Source organism: Cheilinus undulatus, linkage group 4 (genome assembly GCF_018320785.1).
Source record: "Cheilinus undulatus linkage group 4, ASM1832078v1, whole genome shotgun sequence".
NCBI classification, from domain to species: domain Eukaryota; kingdom Metazoa; phylum Chordata; class Actinopteri; order Labriformes; family Labridae; genus Cheilinus; species Cheilinus undulatus.
This window is the reverse complement of record NC_054868.1, coordinates 50332156-50354588: the sequence shown is the minus strand read 5'-3', so window position 1 is coordinate 50354588 and position 22433 is coordinate 50332156. Positions and strand designations below refer to the sequence as shown.

The 22433-nt window shown below is 39.7% G+C and overlaps 1 protein-coding gene across 1 annotated transcript in view; it reads left to right on the top strand.

Moving 5' to 3' along the window:
- Window positions 1-22433, top strand: part of LOC121508527 (ras-related C3 botulinum toxin substrate 2) — a 48645-nt gene that overhangs the window by 14475 nt on the left and 11737 nt on the right. Inside the window, exons 2-4 of the mRNA XM_041785450.1 lie at window positions 17912-17983; window positions 20261-20378; window positions 20790-20852. Of these exons, the coding sequence (XP_041641384.1) occupies window positions 17912-17983; window positions 20261-20378; window positions 20790-20852 (253 nt within the window). The remainder of the gene's footprint in view (window positions 1-17911; window positions 17984-20260; window positions 20379-20789; window positions 20853-22433) is intronic.

Below are 22433 nucleotides of genomic sequence, written 5' to 3'. Positions count from 1 at the left end.
TCTTAACTAGTAGAGATTTACGTCCAAACTAACCAAAATATTGTGGCAGATAACTTTAACCAATCACTGAAAAGCATTTTTTAACCCTGTGTTTACTACAGATGTAACCTTGTGAAGCAGATGCATACGCCCATTTCCCTGTTTTTCACTGGCGAATCCATCTTGCAAAGCTCCCATCCGAACCGTTTGGGCCTGGTTAGAAAGTGACAGGACCAATCAGCAACAAGGGACAGTACTTTCAGGCGCAGAGCAGAATCGTGACGTGAACAAGTGGCAGCAAGAGCTGGTGCAGTTATGGAGGAAGAGATAAGCGTGGATGCTGCTAAAGCGCCAGTTTTATCAGAACTCGACATGTCTTTGTTAAAAGAAGAACAAAGAACAGCAGTGAGTTGTTTTCTTTTCAAAAACGACAAAAGTCAAGTACTTACATGTCTATAGTCGTCATGTTTCGCATGTTGCGCACATGCAGCTTGATAGCAGCTACGTCACATGTTTTGTTGCTCTGATTGGCCCGTAGAGATAAGACAGACAGAACGTTCATCCAATCACACTCTGAGTTTTTTTCTGCCTTTTCTCAAACATTTCCTATTGAAGCTTTCTCAGATGGATGTGTGAAACACATCCATCTGGTGTGTCAGGTTACTACAGATGCCAACGGCTAAAAAAAAAAAAAGAAGTTTGCTAACTGCCATTAATCATCAAACAGCATCCAGTGTGGGTGAAAAATATGACAAGGCATTTTACCTATGTGAGTATTGTGAAGCCTACAGCCTAAACCTAGAGCCAGTATAAATAACAACACTGATATCGAGTAGTGAAATCGCTAATAACACGAGATAATTCAACAGTGGAGGCGGAAATGTTTCCACTCATGGAAAACAACATTTTTTGATCATTGAGAACGCAGTGCAGATTCCAAATTTCCGGTAAAATCCTCAAGTCCTCGTCACCCTCATGGGTTATCACGTCTTTTGGAGCTATCACTGTAACAGACGTATTCTACAGAGGACTTAACACCTAGTAAAGGGTAGGTGTAAGATTTAAGTTATAACTTACGCCCAACGTACAGGATGCATGGAAGTATGAGAGCAGTGATGTTAACATCGTTTGAAAAGGATGTCTACATTTTCGTACATAAAGGGAGTATACACCGCATTATGCATTATGCAAATGATATTTTTCTCTGATTTTCCTAAATATTAATGCAAATGACAGAATTTTTTTCAAGTCATCAGCCATTAGAGCATAATTCAAATGTTTTTGAACAAACTTCATAATGACAAAAATTATTTAAAAAAAAATAAAAACCTCAAAATGCACTGTTCCACATTATTAAACACAACGGCTTTTTAAAACATTTTATAGGTTGTAAAGAACTGAAAATGGTCATTTGTAGACATTGCAGCATCAGGGGGTCATATTTACTGAAATCAAAGCTATTTCAATCAAAAACATCTTAACAGGCCAAGTTCCATGTTATCATAGGAGCCCTTCTTTGACATCACCTTCACTATTCTTGCATCCATTGAACTTGTGAGTTTTTGGAGAGTTTCTGCTAGAATTTTTTTTGCAGGATGTCAGACTATCCTCCCAGAGCTGCTGTTTTGATGTGAACTGCCTCCCACCCTCATAGATCTTTAGCTTGAGGATGCTCCAAAGGTTCTCAATAGGGTTGAAGTCAGGAGAGGATGGGGGCCACACCATGAGTTTCTCTCCTTTTATGCCCATAGCAGCCAACGGCACAGAAGTATTCTTTGCAGCATGAGATGGTTCATTGTCATGCTTGAAGAAAATTTTGCTACAGAAGGCACGATTCTCTTTTTGTACCATGGAAGAAAGTGGTCAGTCAGAAACTCTGTATACTTTGCTGAGGTCATTTTCACACCTTCAGGGACCCTAAAGGGGCCTATCAGCTCTCTCCTCATGATTCTGGCCCAAACATGACTCTGCCCCCTCCTTGTTGACGTCTCGGCCTCAGTGGGATATGGTGGCCATCCACCAACCATCCACTACTCCTCCATCTGGACCATCCAGGGTTGCACGGCACTCATCAGTCAACAAGACTGTTTGAAAATGAGTCTTCATGTATTTCTGGGCCCACTGCAAACATTTCTGCATGTGAGCATTGGTTAGGGGTGGCTGAATAGTAGGTTTATACATGACTGCAAGCCTCTGGAGGATCCTACACCTTGAGGTTGGTGAGACTCCAGAGGCACCAGCAGCTTCAAACACTTGTTTGCTGCTTTGTAATGGCATTTTAGCATCTGCTCTCTTAATCTGATGAATTTGTCTGTCAGAAACCTTCCTCATTATGTCTTTATCTGCATAAACCCGTCTGTACTCTGAATCAGCCACAAATTTCTTCACAGTATGAGGATCATGCTTAATTTTTCTTGAAATATCGAATGTTTTCATTCCTTGTCCAAGGCATTACACTATTTGACACTTTTCAGTAGCAGAGGGATCCTTTTTCTTTCCCATATTGTTGAAACCTGTGGCCTGCTTAATAATGTGGAACATGTGGAAAAGTGCATTTTGAGGTTTTTATTTTTAAAAAAATAATAGTTATCTTTATGAAGTTTGTTGAAAAACATTTGAATTATACTCTAACTGTTGATGACTTGAAAAATATTATGACTGTCATTTGCATTGATATTTAGAAAATCAGAGAAAAACGTTTGCATAATAATGTGGAACGCGGTGTGAATGGGCCTTTAGGATGAAATGTCTTTTAGCTTTAGTCATATTTTAGGCATTTCTACCCTTTATAGTTCTAGTCTAGATTTAGTCCATAAAAAGTCCTCACATTTTAGTCTTTAATGTTAGTCCAATCATTTATTTTCTTGCCTAAATCTGGTACCAAAAAATGGTAGTGTGTTCTATGCATCCTGCTAAACCTGGGGTCCCTGCTTTCTACAGCTGAGAGGCAGAATATCTACAGATGCATCATTTTTTGAAAGATTTACGCACAGTGTAGAAATATCATGGATCTTGGATGTCCGACGAAAACTGCATGACATTTTAGTCTCGTTTTAGTCATCTTGACGAAAACTAAACTTGCTTTTTGCCAGTTTTAGTCATCACAGATCTATTTTTGTTAATCTTAGTCTAAGATTTGTCATGGAAAAAAGGCTGTCGACAAACATTTTTAGTCGTAGTTTTAGTCGAATTAAATTAACACTACAAGGGCGCACCGATGACTCATCCAGGAGGTCTGAAAAGAGCCCAGAACAACATCTAAAGACCTGCAGGCCTCACTTCACTCCGTTAGACTCGGTGTTTGCTATTTGCAGTTGCTGCCAGGGATGGAACAACGAGTTGTTAGGTTTAAGGGGCGATTACCTTTTCATAGGGCCAGATAGGTTTGGATGTTTTTTTCACCTAATAAATAAAATCATCATTCAAAAACTTCCTTTTTTCATTTATTTGGATTATCTTTGTCTCAGGTTAAAATCTGTGTGATTTTCAAAAGTGTGATAAATATACAAAAAATCATTTTTGAGGTGGAAAACCAACAAAATTTGGTTCCATACATTCCCTGAAGAAAACATAAAGCTTTTCACATTCTACCTCAGCAATGGTAGAATCAAACACACTGAACAATATCAAATTGAAGATCAAATCAACCTCAGCAAGGCAGTGCAGTTGGTGGTATATGCTAGTCTCAGGTTGGATTCATAATTCCAGCATTAGCTTGTAGCTCTCTCATGCTCTTAGGATCTCTTGTCTCCAGCTGTGCAGGGCTGCACTCAGTAAAAGATCTGGTGGATGTGATGCCCAATGATGGTTGGGTAATAACTGCTGTGCCCATGCAATGCTGCAGACACAGAAGAATTTTAGTGTATATGCTAATACTCCTCTTTACATCCTATGCTGTCACCTTCCTCAGGTCATTTGACAGAAAGCATGCTTAAGGTACTTCAGCCACTTGATTCCCCTTTTAAACAAGAGGCTTCATCCTTTGTAAGCTCTCTGATACAACTGAAAAGAGACAAGAAACCTGAATTTTTTTCCCCCTGTTCCTTTATATCTGGGAGAATTCAAGCTCAGGTATGATCCTCACAGATAAACCACAGAGAAAATATTTGTGTCTCTACTTGACGATCATCTGATTTCATAACAACCCCTTTCTCTGCTCCTCAGTGTCTGTTTGAACAAAGACCAAGGCTGAAACCTCTTCTCTTAACATCTAACCAATCAGAAAAGGTTCGTAGTGTGATCTGCTCTCTGTGCCAGTGTCTTTGTGAAAGACGGCACGAGTTCTGGTGTTATTGTTGAACTGCTGAAGGCAAAGCTCTGGAAAAATAAGAGCAGGACCAGTTGATACTTGTTTGATCATCTCCTGCATGCAGCCGAGCTGTTTCATCACTGCTGATATTCAGATAAGCTGCTCTCTGCAATGTTGGGCTACTAAAACTATCTCTGAGTAGACGCCGTGATACAGTAAATATCATGCTTGGATGACTGGATAATCTTTAGTGGTTTCACGGACATTTTTATTTGCAAAAGCGTAAATGTTGCATTGGGAAACCATAAAAGCCTGCAGGAATGGAGGCGATGTTGTTTAGAAGGGGAAAAAAATGCAGTACAGGGTGTATTGAAACCAGAAGAAGAGGTCAAACAAACAGAAATCACTCATTATGACTTCAATCCATTATTTGGACTTTTATTTAATATTTTGACATTTTACATTTATTATTTTGACTTTTTTATCTCATATTTTGATTTTGTTAATGTATTTTTTCATGTTATATTTTGAGCTTTTCAATTTATTATAGTGACTTTAAATCTAATATTTAGACCTTTTCAAGCTATTAATTCAACCTTTATTTTATAGTTTCACCTTTTAGGTGCACCATTTTAAATATTAAGTCATATTTTTTGCCCTAACTGTTACAAAAGTTTGAAAAATACCAATAACTGCTGTGCAGAAACTCAATTTTAGGAGAACTCAATAATTTATTGTTTTTTTTTTTTTAATTGACATTTTTTAAAATAAGAGGGAACTTTGTGTTCCCTCTGCTGTGCTTGGCCTGTTAAGGCTCAGGAGCTGGGGGGGCTGATGGGGTGGGAAGGTGGGCCTCGAAGAGTTGACTGAGTCTCATCTGCGGCTTGTACAGACGGAGGCTTCTTGGAGTCAAGATTTTTTTAACTTGCCTCCACGGAGAGACCTTTTCATCCGATAGAGACCTGACTTCCTCCAGAACACTCTGGAGGATGTCAGCCCTCGACGATAGGTGGTCCTTCTCCTCTCGAAGCTTCTCCATCTGCTTCTGCAGAGTGACACAGTTGTCCTTTTTGGCCTCAAGATCAGATATCAGTTCTTTGATCTGATCGTCCCTGCTTCTGGCCTCTAATCTCAGGACCTGAAGCTCGCTGTCCAAGGACTCTTTCTCTGCAGTTAGACTTTGGGACAGTATCCTATTCTGATTGGTCATCTCCACATTCTGAAGCTTGACTTCCTCCAGCTCGTTCTGGAGACAGTCAGCATTCATCTTATGGAGATGGCTTTCCCTCTGAGATACCTCCAAAGTCCTCTGAAGGTCAAGGATGGCCTCCTCCGTGGCTTCTAACTTGGATGAGAGCTCAAGGCAGTCCTTGGTCTTATCTCGAAGCTGGTGCTTCAAGCTTTCCAGGTCCTCCTTGTTCAATTCATCGGTATCCAAGCCTTCTTCTGTCTGGTCCTGAAGATCTTGATTCAGCGCTGATTTGTACTTTTTTAATCTCTTGGCCTGCATTTTATTTTTGTCAGCCATCTTCAAATACTGATGTCTGACTTTTTCCAGTTCTGTCTGGAAACTGTCAGCCCTTGACATTTGGTTTTGACACTCCTGTGCGGACATCTCCAAAGATTTCTGAAGCTGTTCCAGCTGGCATGTCAAATTCTGGCGCTGTTCTGTGTTGACCGTTTCTGTTTTGCAGGCCTCTTCTTTAAGGAACCTGATCTCCTCCTCCAAGGACTCTTTCTCTGCAGTTAGACTTTGGGACAGTATCCTATTCTGATTGGTCATCTCCAAATTGTGAAGCTGGACTTCCTCCAGCTCATTCTGGAGACGGTCAACATTTATCTTATGGAGATGGATTTCCCTCTGAGATACCTCCAAAGTCCTCTGAAGGTCAAGGATGGCCTCCTCCGTGGCTTCTAATTTGGATGAGAGCTCAAGGCAGTCCCTGGTCTTATCTTGAAGCTGGTGCTTCAAGCTTTCCAGGTCCTCCTTGTTCAACTCATCGGTATCCAAGCCTTCTTCTGTCTGGTCCTGAAGATCCTGATTCAGCGCTGATTTGTACTTTTTTAATTTCTTGGCCAGCATTTTATTTTTGTCAGCCATTTTCAAATGCTGATGTCTGACTTCTTCCAGTTCCATCTGGAGGCTGTCAGCCCTCGACATTTGGTTATGGCACTCCTGTCTGGACATCTTCAAAGATTCAGTCAACTCAAGGCAACTGTCTCTCAGTTCTTGCAGCTCTTTCATTAAGTTGCTGTTGATTGGGAGGACTTGACAGTTCTTTTGTTTTTCTGACTCCTCTAACATTTTTTGCAGTGCCACGTTGCCTCTCTCCCTGGCTTGAAGTGTGGAAAGAAGCTCAGTGTTGACTAATCTTGCTTCCTCCAGTTGAGCCCTCAAGGCCAGATTCTCCTTGGCACTGGCTTTTCTGCCATCACTGCTGGAGTCATCTACCTGTAGCCCCAGTTTTTGTATGAGGTCCTCGTTTTCGGCCTTCAGGGATTTGATTAAAATCTCCCTGTTGTGGCCCTCATCCTTAAGACATTTGACCTCTCTCTTGAGGGACTTCTTTTCGTCCATCAGCTGCTGTACATGAATTGCATCCTGATTGACTGTCTTTTTCCGTGCTCCCTGGAGGACTTCACGGTTCCTTTCGTTGTTAGACTCCTCCAACATCGTCAGCAGTGCCGCATTGCCCTCCTCCCGAGCTTGAAGTCTGGTTTGAAGCCCCTGGATTTGTAGCGTTGCTTCCTCCAACTGAGCCCTCAAAGCCAGATTCTCCTTGGCATCGGTGTTTTTGTCGTAACTGCTGGAGTTGTCTTTCTGTAGCCTAATTTTTTCTTGCAGGTCCTCATTTTCAGTTCTCAGGGTCTGGAGCAACATGTCCCTGTCAGAGATCTGTTCTTTTAAGCTTTCTAACTCATTTTCCAGGGTTGCCTTCTCAGCGGTCAGCTGCTTTACAAGAACTGTATCAGCTTTTCCTTCCCTCTCTCCCTGGAGGCTGCCAGCTTGAAGGACTTGACAGTTCCTTTTGTTGTCAGACTCCTCCAACATCTTTAGCAGTGCAGCATTCCCCTCCTCCCGAGCTCGAAGTCTGGATTGAAGCCTCTCGTTTTCTAACATTGCTTCATCCAACTGTGCCTTCAAGCCCAGATTATCTTCCGTGGCCTGCACGTCACTCGGGAAGTTTTTCATTTGCATTCTGTTAATCTGTTTCTTTAGGGCCAAATTTTCAGCTTGGAGAGTTTTTGCAAGCTCTGGATCACTGGAGGTTTCCACTGAAACGTTGGATTGATTCCGGTGCCTTAACTGTTGTCGGAGCAACCCGATCTCTCTCTCATGCTCCAGCTTCTCCCTTCGCTCGATCCTTAGCTTCTTCTCCAAATCCGTATTTTTAATCATGCACATGTCCAATTTTTCTTGGAGACTCTCTGTCCCCTGCTGTCTATCGTTGGGCCTCTGCTGTACGTAGGCTTCCTCCCTACGATGACGGTTTGTCTGAGCCTGGTGCGAACGCTGCCTGTTCTGACGGCGGTTCCCACCGTCGGCTCCATTCATGGTGTTGTTATAATTTCCTCTTCTGCTAAATTGTTCCATTACTCTGGTGGAATCAATTTCAGAACAGTTCATAAATCTGAAATCTCAGTCGTTCTCACAATAAAGTCTGTCTGACTGTCACTGTTAACTTTGGTCACAGAATGCGTCTGACTTGGGTTATTTTCGTACATATAGGTTTGAAGGGCTTAGGTGATGTCATAGTAGGGGAATTGCTTTGATGTGTCACAGTTAATGTGGGCGGGGCCAATATGTAGGAATTTTTGTAGGGGATTTTTTTGTTTGTTTGTTTGTTTGTTCCAACATTCTATTCCCATGACAACACACAATCATTCAAAACACTGACTTTTATTCCAGAATGGCCTCTATAATATCAACATTCCCGCACAGCCCCACACTGATGCAGATTCAATTTAGCCTGCCATTTTAAATTTAGTCTTGGGCTTTACATAAAATGTTCTTTAGTTTTAGTCATATTTTAATAATTTTTTAACTTTTTTTTTTGTTGATGAAAACAACAAAAACACATTTGATCATTTTAAACACTTAAGTGCACAACATATAAATCACAGACATGGACATAATTACACTTTTGCCACTTAGAAGCTCTGTGAGTGAGAGGAATAAAAGAAAATTAAGAAAATATTTCAGACTCTCCTGGTACCTTGTCATTTCCTTTTTTCCACATTGGTCTTCCATGTCAATGCAAGCGACGGAGTGGGAAATAGAAACTGAATGACAGAATAAAATGGTGTGCCCAGGGATGGGTACCTTTTACCGATACAATACCGATGCTTGGTACATGGGAATCAATATATATATATGTATATACACACACATATACACACACACACACAGATATATATATATATATATATATATATATATATATATATATATTTATTTATATATATATATATATATAAACATCCAACTGTTTGTAATGTAACATAGCAGTTGAAGGGCAAATAAGTTTAAAACAAATAAGCAAAAGAGGATGGAGTAAAAATAAAGGTATAATACTTCACAGATTTTAATATTAAAAACTACAAATGAAAGTAAAGCAAACTTCTTTACTGTGAACTACATTTACTGTTTATCTTCATTCCTTGTGCAGTTCTTTTTCAAGAAAACTAACATGTCAACTTTCTCCGAGCTTGCTCCACACTAGCTGGGTTTCCATTACAGTTTTTCGCAAAATAAAAGCATTATTTCTTAAATTTCGATTAAGTACAATTGCACTTTGAATGGGTTTCCATTGAGGGGAGTTTTGGGCATAGGCCTTGCAAATTTTTGTAAAATCTCATCTCATGTGAATCTGCTGCAGGGAGGCTTGATGCTCAAAACCTGTTGCGTGTTGGTACAGTTTTGGTTACATCTACAGCGGTTGTCTTGATAATGTTGAAGAAAAGACGAAGCCAACGGAAAATAGTTAAGAGGTAAAGTCCGTATGTATGGCAAAAGCCATGTATAAGGGTAGAAGTATGATGTTAAGAAAAGTCTCGTCTCTTCTTCTATCTACACGTACAGCGCCATGTTGTCTCGGAGTGACTGGTCATGTGACACCGTACGTCACGTCCCATGACTTGTAAATGCGGAAAAAGTGTTTTCATTACACTTTTGTGATATATTTCTATATGGAAATGCCTGAAAAACCTCCTCGTGAAAGCGTAAAAACTTTTTTGTGATATTTTAGGGTTTTTTCGAAATTCTGGTGTTTCCATTACCAGTTTTTTATTGCGCTATTTTGATTTTGCGCATTTCCAAGCGTAATGGAAACCCACCTACTGACTGTATCCCCTGCTGTGGAGAAAACTCGCTCTGAAGGAGTGGAAGAGGCTTGAACACACAGATACCCTTTGGCCAAGCTGGCCAGCAATAGGCATCTGATCCCTCTTCTGCCACCACCACAGGAGGGGATGCACTGAGCCGAGGACTGCTGGAAAGCTCTGCAGCTCATTCTTGGCCTTTTCAGCCAACAAAGGTGCACTGATGTCTGCCTCAGTCTGTGGTGGCACTGCCTGGTCTTCATCCTCGAAGAGCTCGCCAAGAGCTGAAAGCTTTTTCTTATTTTTTACAGGTGCTGCTACCATTTCTTCTCTTTCAGACCTATCCTTCTCTTCCTTCTGCAGCTCATTTTGTTTTTTCTCCTCCTGCTGCACCTCTCCAACCTTTAAATAAAGCATACACAACAAGTAATTAAAATAATATAATTGTGTTAGAACAGAACACATATGTCCAGTTGTCCACATTACAGTCACAATGAACAAACCTTGTTTCCACTTAAGAGGGCTACAGCTGCATTCTCTAGGCAGCTGTAGCCCTCTTAAGTGCAGTAGCCTTCTCAAGGAACTGCCAAGGCTCTTTGTTTGTTTCCTTCTATCAACATTAAACATAAAAAATTTGGATGATGCATTTTAAGTGTGAATAATTGCACCATTAAGTTGTTGATTAACAACATGATCAATCATTCGAAAGTATCAATTAACTACATACTGAGTAACGATGGGAGAGGTCTGCCTAGACCTTCTCCTTGATGGCTCTCTTGAATGCAGAATCATCATCTTTCATCTCAAACTTGGCCTTCAGTTTGTCCAGGATGGGGAGGATCTGCCTACCAGTGGCACTCTTATTAGATGAGACTGCAATTGCGGATGTGTAAAGGACCCTCATGGTGTCTTATTGAAACTGTCTGATTTGTACTTGCTTGGCCAGCATTTTATTTCTGTCAGCCATCTTCCAATGCTGATGCCTGACTTCTTCTAGTTCCTTCTGGAAATCGTCAGCCCTCGACATTTTGGTTTTGGCACTCCTGTCTGGTCATCTCTAAAGATTTCTGAAGCTGTTCCAGCTGGCATCTAAAATTCTGGCACTGTTCTATGTTAAACATTTCTGTTTTGCAGGCCTCTTCTTTGAGGAACATGATCTCCCTCTCCAAGGACACCTTATTTGCAGCAAGTTCTGCGACCAGCGACCCATTCTTGTTGGCATTCTCCAGTTTTCTCTGAAGGCCATCAGCTCTGGACAACTGCAGAAGGTGTTCCTTATTGGACTGTTCTAAATCCTTCTGCAGGGTCTCTTTAACCTCCTCTTGGGCTCTAATTTTGGAGGCTACATCAAGCCAACTGTCTCTCAGTTTCTGCAGCTCTTTCTTTGAGTCATTGTTGATTGAGAGAAATTGACAGTTCTTTTGTTTTTCTGACTCCTCTAACATTTTTTGCAGTGCCACGTTGCCTCTCTCCCTGGCTTGAAGTGTGGAAAGAAGCTCAGTGTTGACTAATCTTGCTTCCTCCAATTGAGCCCTCAAGGCCAGATTCTCCTTGGCACTGGCCTTTCTACCATCACTGCTGGAGTCATCTTTCTGTAGCCCCAGTTTTTGTATGAGGTTCTCTTTTTCGGCCCTCAGGGATTTGAATAAAATCTCCCTGTTGCAGCCCTCATCCTTTACACATTTTACCTCTTTCTTGATGGACTCCTTTTCTGCCATCAGCTGTTGTACATTAATTGCATCCTGATTGGCTGTCTTTTTCCACACTTCCTTGAGGCTGTCGGCTTGAAAGACTTGACGGTTCCTTTCTTTGTCGGACTCCTCCAACATCTTCAGCAATGCCGCTTTACCCTCCTCACGAGCTTTACGCCTATATTGAAGCCCCTTGTTTTCTAACATTGCTTTCTCCAATTGTACCTTCAAGGCCAGATTCTCCTCTATGGCCTGCACATCACTTGGGAAGGTTTTCATTTCCATTTCCTTAATTTGTTTTTTTAGGGCCAAATTTTCAGCTTGGAGAGTGTTATCAAGCTCTGGGACACTGGAGGTTTCCACTGAAACGCTGGATTGATTCCAGTGCTTTAACTGTTTGAGGAGCAACCCGATCTCTCGCTCACATTCCAGCTTCTCCCTTCACTCAATCTTTAGCTTCTCCTCTTATTCCATATTTTTAATCGTGCACATGTCCAATTTTTCTTGGAGACTCTCTGTCCCCTGACATCTATCATTGTTGGGCCTCTGCTATACGTAGTACGGTGGCCCTGAAGGCCAATACGAAATAAATATTTCAAGAGCACAAAATATATGTCAGAAAACACAAAAACATTTCACAATACACAAAAACATTTCACAATACACAAAAACATTTCACAAAACACAAAAACATTTCACAAAACACAAAAACATTTCACCGATCGTAAAATACATTTCACTTCACACATCTACACTTACTTATATAGAACATTTAGTCTATTAGCTGTGTTTCCATTACAGTTTTTCCAAAAATATAAGCGATGTTTCTTAAATTTCAGCCAAGTACACTTTGAATGTGTTTCCACTCAAGGGAGTTTTGGGCATGAGCCTCGTAATTCTCGTAAAATCTCGTCTCATGAGACTCCACTGCAAGGAAGATGGCCGCGGTGGTACGGTCATGATTACATATACGGCAGTTGCCTTGAGAATTTCGAACAAAAGACGAAAGCAACAGATGATAGTTTAGAGGCAAAGTCCGTATGTATGGCAAAAGTTATGGGTATCAGTATGATGTTAAGAAGTCTTGTCTCCTCTTCTTTCCACATGTACCGTGCCATGTTATTTTAGAGTTCATATTCAGTGATATGGCTATGCAGGACCTTTATTTTGAAATACCTCAAGGCGGAAGTGGGAAGTGGATAGTGCATGTCAGCAGCTTGACGCTAAAAAGCGCTAACAGAAGACGATAAAAGTTATGAAGAAAATATGTCTGTTACTCATGTACAGCAGCGTGGACCCAGATTTGGTGACCAACACGCCGCCAAAATACAATGACAGGACGCAGGAGGAAAAAGATGCGTTCTCAGTTCAGCGTAATGAGTGTGCACCAAGCTGCAGTATCAAAATGTTTACTTAAAAGATCTTATTTTAAAAGATATTACCGACAAAAACACGATAATGATGACTAAAACAGATGATCAAAACTAATCTTCTGCTTTATACATTCTTTTATTGTCATTTTTATTTACTGTGGCGAAATCTACGCCTGATAGTCGATAGTCAGCTCCATCTTCTGCAAAGGCGGCAGGGGGATACAAATCCTACCGGGGGTACTTCTTCTGGCACGACACTTTAAGCACGATTTTAGGCTTCCAATTGAAATGTGTATGTCATGATACGAGGAGAGCATATCAAGAATCACACTATATGTATTTCCCTTGTTGAAGTATTCCGCTATCAACTCAAGTTCCTCTTCCATGCCGGTAGACACTTGAAATTTCGTGCTCGCTCGGCTATTGCGGTAAGAAGTGTAAACAAGAAATGATAAATGACTGATGCCGGACAGACTTGGGTTTAGCCAATCACAAACAAGTACCATGGTCCTACCCTTTCCGGTTTCGTGAAATGTATCTTACGATCGGTGAAATGTTTTTTGTGTTTTGTGAAATGTATTTTGTGTTTTGTGAAATGTTTTCGTGTATTGTGAAATGTTTTTGTGTTTTGTGAAATGTTTTTGTGGTTTGTAAAATGTTTTTGTGTATTGTGAAATGTTTTGTGTTTTGTGAAATGTTTTAGTGTTTGATGAAATGTTTTTGTGTATTGTGAAATGTTTTTGTGTTTTGTGAAATGTTTTTGTGTATTGTGAAATGTTTTTGTGTTTTGTGAAATGTTTTTGTGTATTGTGAAATGTTTTTGTGTTTGATGAAATGTTTTTGTGTTTTGTGAAATGTTTTAGTGTATTGTGAAATGTTTTTGTGTTTTGTGAAATGTTTTAGTGTTTGATGAAATGTTTTTGTGTTTTGTGAAATGTTTTAGTGTATTGTGAAATGTTTTAGTGTTTGATGAAATGTTTTTGTGTTTTGTGAAATGTTTTAGTGTATTGTGAAATGTTTTTGTGTTTTGTGAAATGTTTTTGTGTTTTGTGAAATGTTTTTGTGTATTGTGAAATGTTTTTGTGTTGTGTGAAATGTTTTTGTGTATTGTGAAATGTTTTTGTGTTTTCTGAAATATATTTTGTGGTCTTGAAATATTTATTTCGTATTGGCCTTCAGGGCCACCGTACTACGTATAGCAGAGGCCCAACAATGATAGACGTCAGGGGACAGAAACTCTCCAAGACAAATTGGACATGTGCACGATTAAAAATATGGAATTAGAGGAGAAGCTAAAGATTGAGTGAAGGGAGAAGCTGGAATGTGAGCGAGAGATCGGGTTTTAGTGTATTGTGAAATGTTTTTGTGTTTTGTGAAATGTTTTTGTGTTTTGTGAAATGTTTTTGTGTTTTGTGAAATGTTTTTGTGTATTGTGAAATGTTTTTGTGTTTTGTGAAATGTTTTTGTGTTTTGTGAAATGTTTTTGTGTATTGTGAAATGTTTTAGTGTTTAGTGAAATGTTTTTGTGTTTTCTGAAATATATTTTGCGCTTTTGAAATATTTATTTCGTATTGGCCTTCAGGGCCACCGTAACGTAGGCTTCCTCCTACGATGACGATTAGTCTGAGCCTGATGCGAACGCCACCTGTTATAGTTCTGGAGGCGGTTCCCTCCATTGGCTCCATTCATTGTGTTGGTAAATTTCCTGTTTCCAACCTCCTGAGTGAAATTTCCTCTTCTGCTAAATTGTTCCATTGCTCTGGTGGAATCTGTTCCAAAGAAGGACAGAAATCTGAAATTTCGTTTGAAATTTCGTCTGAAAAACGTTTATACACTCTCATGAGGAGGTTTTTTCAGACGTTTTGGTAAAGAAATATATCGCAAAAGTACAACGGCAACTCTTTTTCCGCGTTTACACCTATGGCGTCACGTGACCAGTTCACTCTAAAATAACATGGCACGGTACATGTGGAAAGAAGAGGAGACAAGACTTTTCTTAACATCATACTGATACCCATAACTTTTGCCATACATACGGACTTTGCCTCTAAACTATCATCTGTTGCTTTCGTCTTTTGTTCGAAATTCTCAAGGCAACTGCTGTATATGTAATCATGACCGTACCACCGCACCCATCTTCCTTGCAGTGGAGTCTCATGAGTGGAAACACATTCAAAGTGTACTTGGTCGAAATTTAAGAAACATCGCTTATATTTTTCGAAAAACTGTAATGGAAACACAGCTATTAATAGGCTAAATGTTCTATATAAATAAGTGTGGATGTGTGAAGTATGCACAAGTGCAGTGTACTGCAGTAGTACACTGTCGAAGATGTGGAACTATGGACACCTACCATCAGTAGCAGCTAGTCAATAGATGGTGCTAGGCCGCCCCCTGCCCCCAGCACTCCTACCAAAAAAGAGGAAGAAGCTACTGCGTAAAATTTTAAAAACTTGTTTTTGAAATACAAACTTTCAAATTCTTCACAAATAAACTCTACTTTATGTCATAGCTAATACATATCAGAGGATTTAAATGTGCAACAAATAAGTATTATAAATGTTCCCTGTGTTAAATGCTACTTCCTGTGTCCTTCCTGGGCACTCTCGGAGCTCCCGGGACGCAGAGATCAAATGCATCAAAAATATCAATGTCTGTCTAAATCTGTGCTGAAGCTATCAGGATAAAAGCCAGTTGGCTCATGAACAAGGTGACAGAAGGTATCATAGTAATATGTACTGTAAGCCCTAGGGGACCAAATTTGGTCCTGTTCGCCTTGATCCAAACAAACTTGCTCTGTGCACTCCTCTTTTGCGCTAAAACAGTCATGTTGCACATCAAATTAAACAGAAAAAGCTCAGCTACAAGCCCACATAAACCATTTTTACCTACACCACATTCAACTGAAAAAGGACTTCAATCAATGACCTCATATCAAAGTGGCCATAGTGCTACGTAGCCAGACGCTACCGCCCCCTATGGGATGGTGCCTGGTACTACAGACACAAACATGGTCTCGTTTGAAAGCCCAGCCTCTACTGAAAATTCTAGTCATGTTTGTGTAGTTTCCATTTGTTTCAACAGTTTCTTTTAGTTTTCTGCACTTTATTTTGTGTTGTTTTTTGTGCCATTGAAAATAAATCTGCTCCTCTTGGTGTCAAAGTTTAGTTCCTTTGTAAGACTTCCTTTAATAGGGAAATATATGGAGGTGTGGGTGATTTGAGGGGGAAGAGAGAATTCCAGGGTGCAATGACCACCTATAATGGCATATGAGTGAAAAAAGTTTGAGGCCTAAGATTTTTCAAATGGTAAAGATAGTGCTAAATTGGGCCAAATTGGGCCCAAATGGCACAAGAGGGGATTTCGCCTGGATATTTTTTTTTACTATAATCTCTCTTATTTTGTCCTGATAACCCTCTAATGGCATAAAAGTTGAAACAGGTAATGTCAAATGTGGTGCTTTGGCCTACTGGAGATTTTTGGACTTCAACTGCATTATTTCTATGGGATATGCTAAAATTGCACAAAGAATAGGCGAAAATGAAATGTTTCCTTCATAATATGTGCACCAACTTGAACTTTGACTCTGACCCGGTAACATATATACACATATATACACTTCTGTGCTCTCTTCGTCATTGTACCTTGATCATTCAAAAAGAACTTGTAGTTACAGAGTTATACTCATTTAGAGAAAGAAATTTCAAGCAGTATCCTAATAAATGGGGTTAAGGCATAACAGGTTAAAAAAGTAGTGGGTAAAATGAACACTAGGTGAAGAGAGCACCTTGGACGCACTCCAGCGATGGGCCAAAATATACCCATGTTGACTTTTGGACACATGATGTTGGTAAAAAGACAAAATTCAATCATCCATTGGTCCCAAACTTGGGGTCCCAGCACTGGATGGGGGGTTACATCCAAAGATCTCAGAGGGCTAAGTAGGGCTCTGTCTGATCTGAGATTGTTACAATTAGATTTGTTCATATTAAATAATTGCACAGAGGGGATCTTTCAAACAGGCGTGTTCAGGCTGGTTTGTTGAGATTTTGCAGACAAAAACAAGAACTACTGCATTGTATGAAATCTTTTCCCATGAGGGATGTTGTTTTGTTTTGACGACTCTTTGGACATGCAAATCTTTCAGATGTTTTCCCTCAAATATCCTCAGAGTATCTCTTTTCTTTTGTCCTATTTCATAAATCCTGCTCATCTTACCAGGTTGTGAGATGATAACCTGAATTAATCAGAAATATAGGCAGCACATGTTTGTTAGTGGTGAGGATATAGAGTGGAGAATTTATCCAATAATTCAGCACATATTTGAAATTGAAGAGATGCCAGAAATATACGCTGTAACTCAGTGGTTCCCAACCTGGAGTCCGGGGACCCCTAGGGGGTGCGCCAAAGATTTCTGCTCTGACATTGTCAAAATTAGATGTTCATTTAAAATTTTTTGAATAAAAAAAAATTAAATTAGATTAAAATATAAGAATAATGTGTAGATTTCTATTCAAAAAGGTCAAAAATTTGTTTGGAAAAAAATTCAAATTTTTGAGCTTATTAAGTCTTTTATTTACAAAATTTCAGACTTCCTAAAGTCTGGGATTTACAAGGAAAAAAAAATCAAAATTTCAGAATTTAAAAAGACTCAAATTGACATTAGAAACAACAACAATTAAGAGTTTTTTAATGCCTAACTTTAGAACAGTGTAGAGCCAAAAATTTACAAGAAACCAAACTGAAAACAGTGGTCAGATTTTGACTTTGGGGCTTAATAATCTTAAAAATCCTTATCCAGGGTTCTGGGACATTTACTGCTTTAAAGTCATAAAAATGTTTCTTTTCTTTTCTTTTCTTTTTTTTTTTTTTAATGAATTAAATTTTTTAACCTTTTTTTCTCTTCTTGAACTTAGTCTTTGTTTTTTCAAGAGTGGTCCTAGTGCACTGTCATAATAATGGATAGTTTGGACATAGATCTTTAGTCAAGAACAAGTCTTTATAGGTCTGTTATGTTGGGATTTTATCAATGAAAACAATTTCAAATGATTCCGAGTGGGTCTGAGGGGGGCTTAGTTTTCTTTGATGCGAGTGGGGGGGGGGGCCCTGAGGAAAAAAACGTTGAGAACCACTGCTCTAACTGACAAGAAGACAAACCTGGATTCACCATTCTGCTCACCTTCTGTGCACTTAAACTTGCAGCAGTGTGACAAAGTTGGTTAAAGCTTTGCTGTGAAAACGAATGAACTGTTTGCATTTCTGTGTTTTCATGATGTCTCACTCTGTGTGTTCTTTAGAGCTGTGGGGAAAACATGTCTGCTCATCAGCTACACGACCAATGCCTTTCCCGGGGAGTACATTCCTACTGTGTGAGTAGAACAGACATGCACATGCTCCCTCAGTACAGCTACATTATTAAATCATTCATTCACAGGTTAATAACATGCTTTCTCACATGCCTTTCTGAACAATAATTAAATATAAAAGGCCACTGTATGAATGCAAAGGAACATATGGCTGCAAGGCATTAAATCAATCCAATTTATACAATATAAAGCAAACCCCAGGGAGAGAAAGGGTTTTAATGATATTACTGACTACTTTTTTGTATGTTAATTTTTTATTCACCTTGTTAAAGCCTTTTTGATTCTTTTATATGTGTTGCAACAAGTGGTAAAAGAAAAAGACAGAAACTAATCAAACACATCAGAAAGGATGTCCCATAATGGCCACAGGGGGGCAGTGCTGCTTCAGTATTTCCACCTGGAATACTGCAGACATCAGTCTTTCACGGTTGAAGAAATGCACATCTTTCCCTTTAGACTAAACCACTCTCAGACTTATATCATGGTACATTTGGGAGAGGAAAAAAACAAGGATTGGATTTCAAACACTTCCATTACCCCAGAATAAGGCTGGACTTGTTTTATTGGTGAAATTTTGAGTTCTAGTTGAGAAGGAAACACCTCTCTGCGACAGTTCTTATTCAGGCACAGTTTGGGAACAAAAGACTTATCAAAAACCTCATGTGCATTGATAATAACTGGATTACTCTATCTCTGAAGACTCATCTGCCTTTGACTACTAAGACTGGCTTGTCTGAGGAGATGAAGGTATTGAGATGAGGTTCTCATGGCCTTGACTTTACCCACAAAAAACAGGGCAGTGATAGAAAATCTCATAAACCCCTATGCAAAATGGAAAACTGTTCTGTGGTCAAACCACAGATGCTGTGCTACAATGTCTCTTCAAGGAAAGGGCTTACAATCCTTGGTGCAGACTAGCATTCATAAAACAAAAACAAAATTCTGCATGTTTTTGAGAGAGGTGGCACTGCATTAAAAACAGCTAGGATTCTGTAATTGAAATCCTTACATGGGCACAAGAACATTTCCAGAGAAGATTCTGCCAACATAAGTGGTCATGTCATCCACAAATACAAGTTAAAGCTGTATCATACGAAAAAAAAAAAAAAAAAAACTACAAGTGAACTCCTCAGGGCCAAAGCTCATTTAAAATGGACTGAGGCAAAAAAAAAAAAAAAACTCCTCTGTGGTCAGATGACTCAAATTGTGGCAATATTTTTGGAAACTATGGTTGTTGTGTCCTGTGGACTAAAGAAAAAATGGACCATCCAGTTTATTATCAGTGCTTTAGTGCCTGTGGGCTGGCTTACACACCAGGGAAGGCTATCAGTGTTGAGAAGTAGAAAGAGGCTTTAGAGCAGCATTTTCTCCCATCAAGACAGTGTCTCTTCAGTTTAGGCCCTTGCATATTTCTGCAAGACAAGGCTAGACCACATACCACATCCATCACAACAGCATGGCTTCACAATAGAAGAGTCTTGGTACTGAACTGACCTGCTTACAGTCCAGACCTTTCACCAAAAGAAAACAGTTGGCACATCATAGAATGAAAAATCTAGCAAAGAAGACCAAGGCCTGGTGAGCTGCTAGAATCCTGTATCAGACAAGAATGGGAAAACATTCCTCTCCCCAAACTCCCTCAACTGGACACCCCACTTCCCAGACATAACAGACTGTTCTTTAAAGAGAGGGAATGCTACACAATGGTAAGCATGGTCCTGTCCCTACTTTTCTGACACGTGCCACTGCCATCAAATTCAAAATGAGCTAATATTTTCCTAAAATGATGAACTGTCTCAGTTTTAACTGTATTGTGGATCAGATATAAGTTTATAGGATTTCAATTCATTGCATTCTGTTTTTACCTTTTACACAGCGCCCCAACTTTTTGGGGTGCTTTTGAGGTTGTACAACAAGCATGACTTACACAAATGAGAGATAAAGAAACGACCAAGCTGAAATAAGCAACCACACTTTTTAAAACCTGGTCTTAATTTGAGCTTCTTCACTAGATTTTTTAATGTATTTTGAAGGAGAGCCTTTCATCCAATCAGATGCCGAGATATGAGCCTGTCCTTGACCTTCATACTAATAAATGAAACTTTGTCGACTGAGTCTCCACTCAGACTGTAGAGATCTGTGATGTCTGAAGAATTAGACTGAATCTTTTTTTATTAAGTATACGATGGAATTTCACTGACCTTTCTAAATGAAGGGATTGATGTGTTCTTAATGATCAGCCCCATTAAGTCATTTATTGATCACCTGTGCTCCCTACAGATTCGACAACTACTCAGCTAACGTGATGGTAGACAGCAAGCCGGTCAACCTGGGCCTCTGGGATACAGCTGGACAAGAAGACTACGACAGGCTCCGCCCTCTGTCCTACCCACAGACGGTACGCTGCTGAATTCACTGTTTCTAACACTGTTGATACCTGAATCAGAGGTACTGGATCCTTTTATTCACCACTGCAGCCTGGCAGAGCTTCAGCAGAAGTGAATTTCAAATAAGGCTTTCATATTGGAGGAAACCACCCAGCTAGACACAGAAAATTCTCCTGAGACACTTTTACCCCATAAAAGCAGATTAAACAAATACTAGAGAATATAAAAATGCACAGCTGCACAAACATGATTAAAGCACAGCAGAGCAGCAGCAGCTTTTCAGGCTTCTTCATGAAAATATCCTTCATATAACATCCAGCATTTCCATGGCTACTATAAACTCTCATGATGGCTGTTTTTTGGCAAAAGAGAAAGCAATCAAAATTCACCAGTATCTGCAATATCTCTTTTCTTTCCTCCAGGATGTTTTCTTGATCTGTTTCTCTCTGGTGAGCCCGGCATCCTACGAGAACGTCAGAGCCAAGGTGAGTCCCCTCACTCAGACATTTAAAAAGCCCCTTTAGTATACAGATTTTCAATCTTAATGTCACTTACAACAGTCAGAATGTCTTTGTAGTACCAAATAATGCAGCAAGGGGGAGCCGTCTTCATTTAGTTTTGTGATCTCCTTTGTAAGACAGTAGGAAGACTCATTTAATGAGGTGATGGACCAGGTAATGCCTTTATTGTACAGTTTGAATTTGATTAGTAAATATGGAGACCTGGCTTTGTATGGTACATGTAATATTCTAGAATTCTAAGTGGAGAGAATTTGTCAAATTGCCCTACAATTGCCCTCTAGGTCAGTGGTTCTCAACCTTGGGGTCGGGATCCCCCTGGGGGTCGCGAGACATTGAGAGGGGGTCTCCAGAGTCCCTGAAAAAAACTAACAATAATTTTAATTTACACTTTACACCAATTTTAAACCCTTCCCACCACTATTTTTCTGCCTGTTTTTGTCACTTCTAAGCCAATTCTTGCCAGTTAAGCCTATTGTTGCCTCCATTAACCCATTATTGCCACTTTTGACCCCTTTTTGACCACTTTTTTTACACACAGTTTTTCCCATTTTACCCATATTTTAACATCTGATATGCCAATTTTTGCTAGTTTAACCAATCTGCCAATATCTGCCTATTTTCTCTTTCTCAGTTGACACTTTTTGCCAGTTCATATCGATTTTTCTCTTTCCATTTTTTCACAAAATTTCCACGTTTTTGCCATTTTAAAGCCATTTCAGACCATTTTTGCCATTGATTTTTTTTTGTTGCCATTTTTATGTAATTGTTTTCATGTCTAACCCATTTCTGCTACTTTTAAAATCCAATTTCACCACTTTATCCACCTCTTCTTTGCCATTATTAACCCATTTTAGCCATTTTATTCCATTTTAATTCCTTTTTTTTTCAACAAAAGGGTTTTACATTTTTAAGAAGGCTATTTACCTCAAAATGATAAAAAATATATTTTTGTTTCTTTGATAAGAGTGGTTATTTTATTAGGTTAATTATAAAATATTATCACAGCTATCACAGCTTAACTTCATAATGGTTTTGTTGACCTCCATGGGCCCCCAGTTTGGCTGGGCGCCAGAAAGCTCTCCCATTTATCCCATGTATGGGTGACCTTGTCTGCAGATGACTGTCTTGAATGTGCATGGCTGTGTTCAACCACATTCAGGTACAGTGGGGGTCCCCAGTCTCTGGTACCTTTTTTTGGGGGGTCACGGGCTGAAAAGGTTGAGGACCCCTGCTCTAGGTAATGAAATTCAGCTCAGTGCCCTCTAAGTTGCTGAAATTTGACATAGTGCCGTCTTCTCACATAATGCTGAGGACACAGAATGCAAGCTGGGAAAGTGAAGCCAAAGCTGTGCTCTGTGGATAAAACCGCCCCTTAACGACCGCCTCCTAATGAATGTTTGTGTGAATAACTGAATTGCAGACCAGCATCACAACAATAAACTGCTGTGTGGTGGTGAAGGCCTATGCAATTACAGTCTATTGACCATCCTCAACCACCTTTGGTCTGGTGAATCAGATAGGTAGGAGGAGTTTTGCATGTGTATG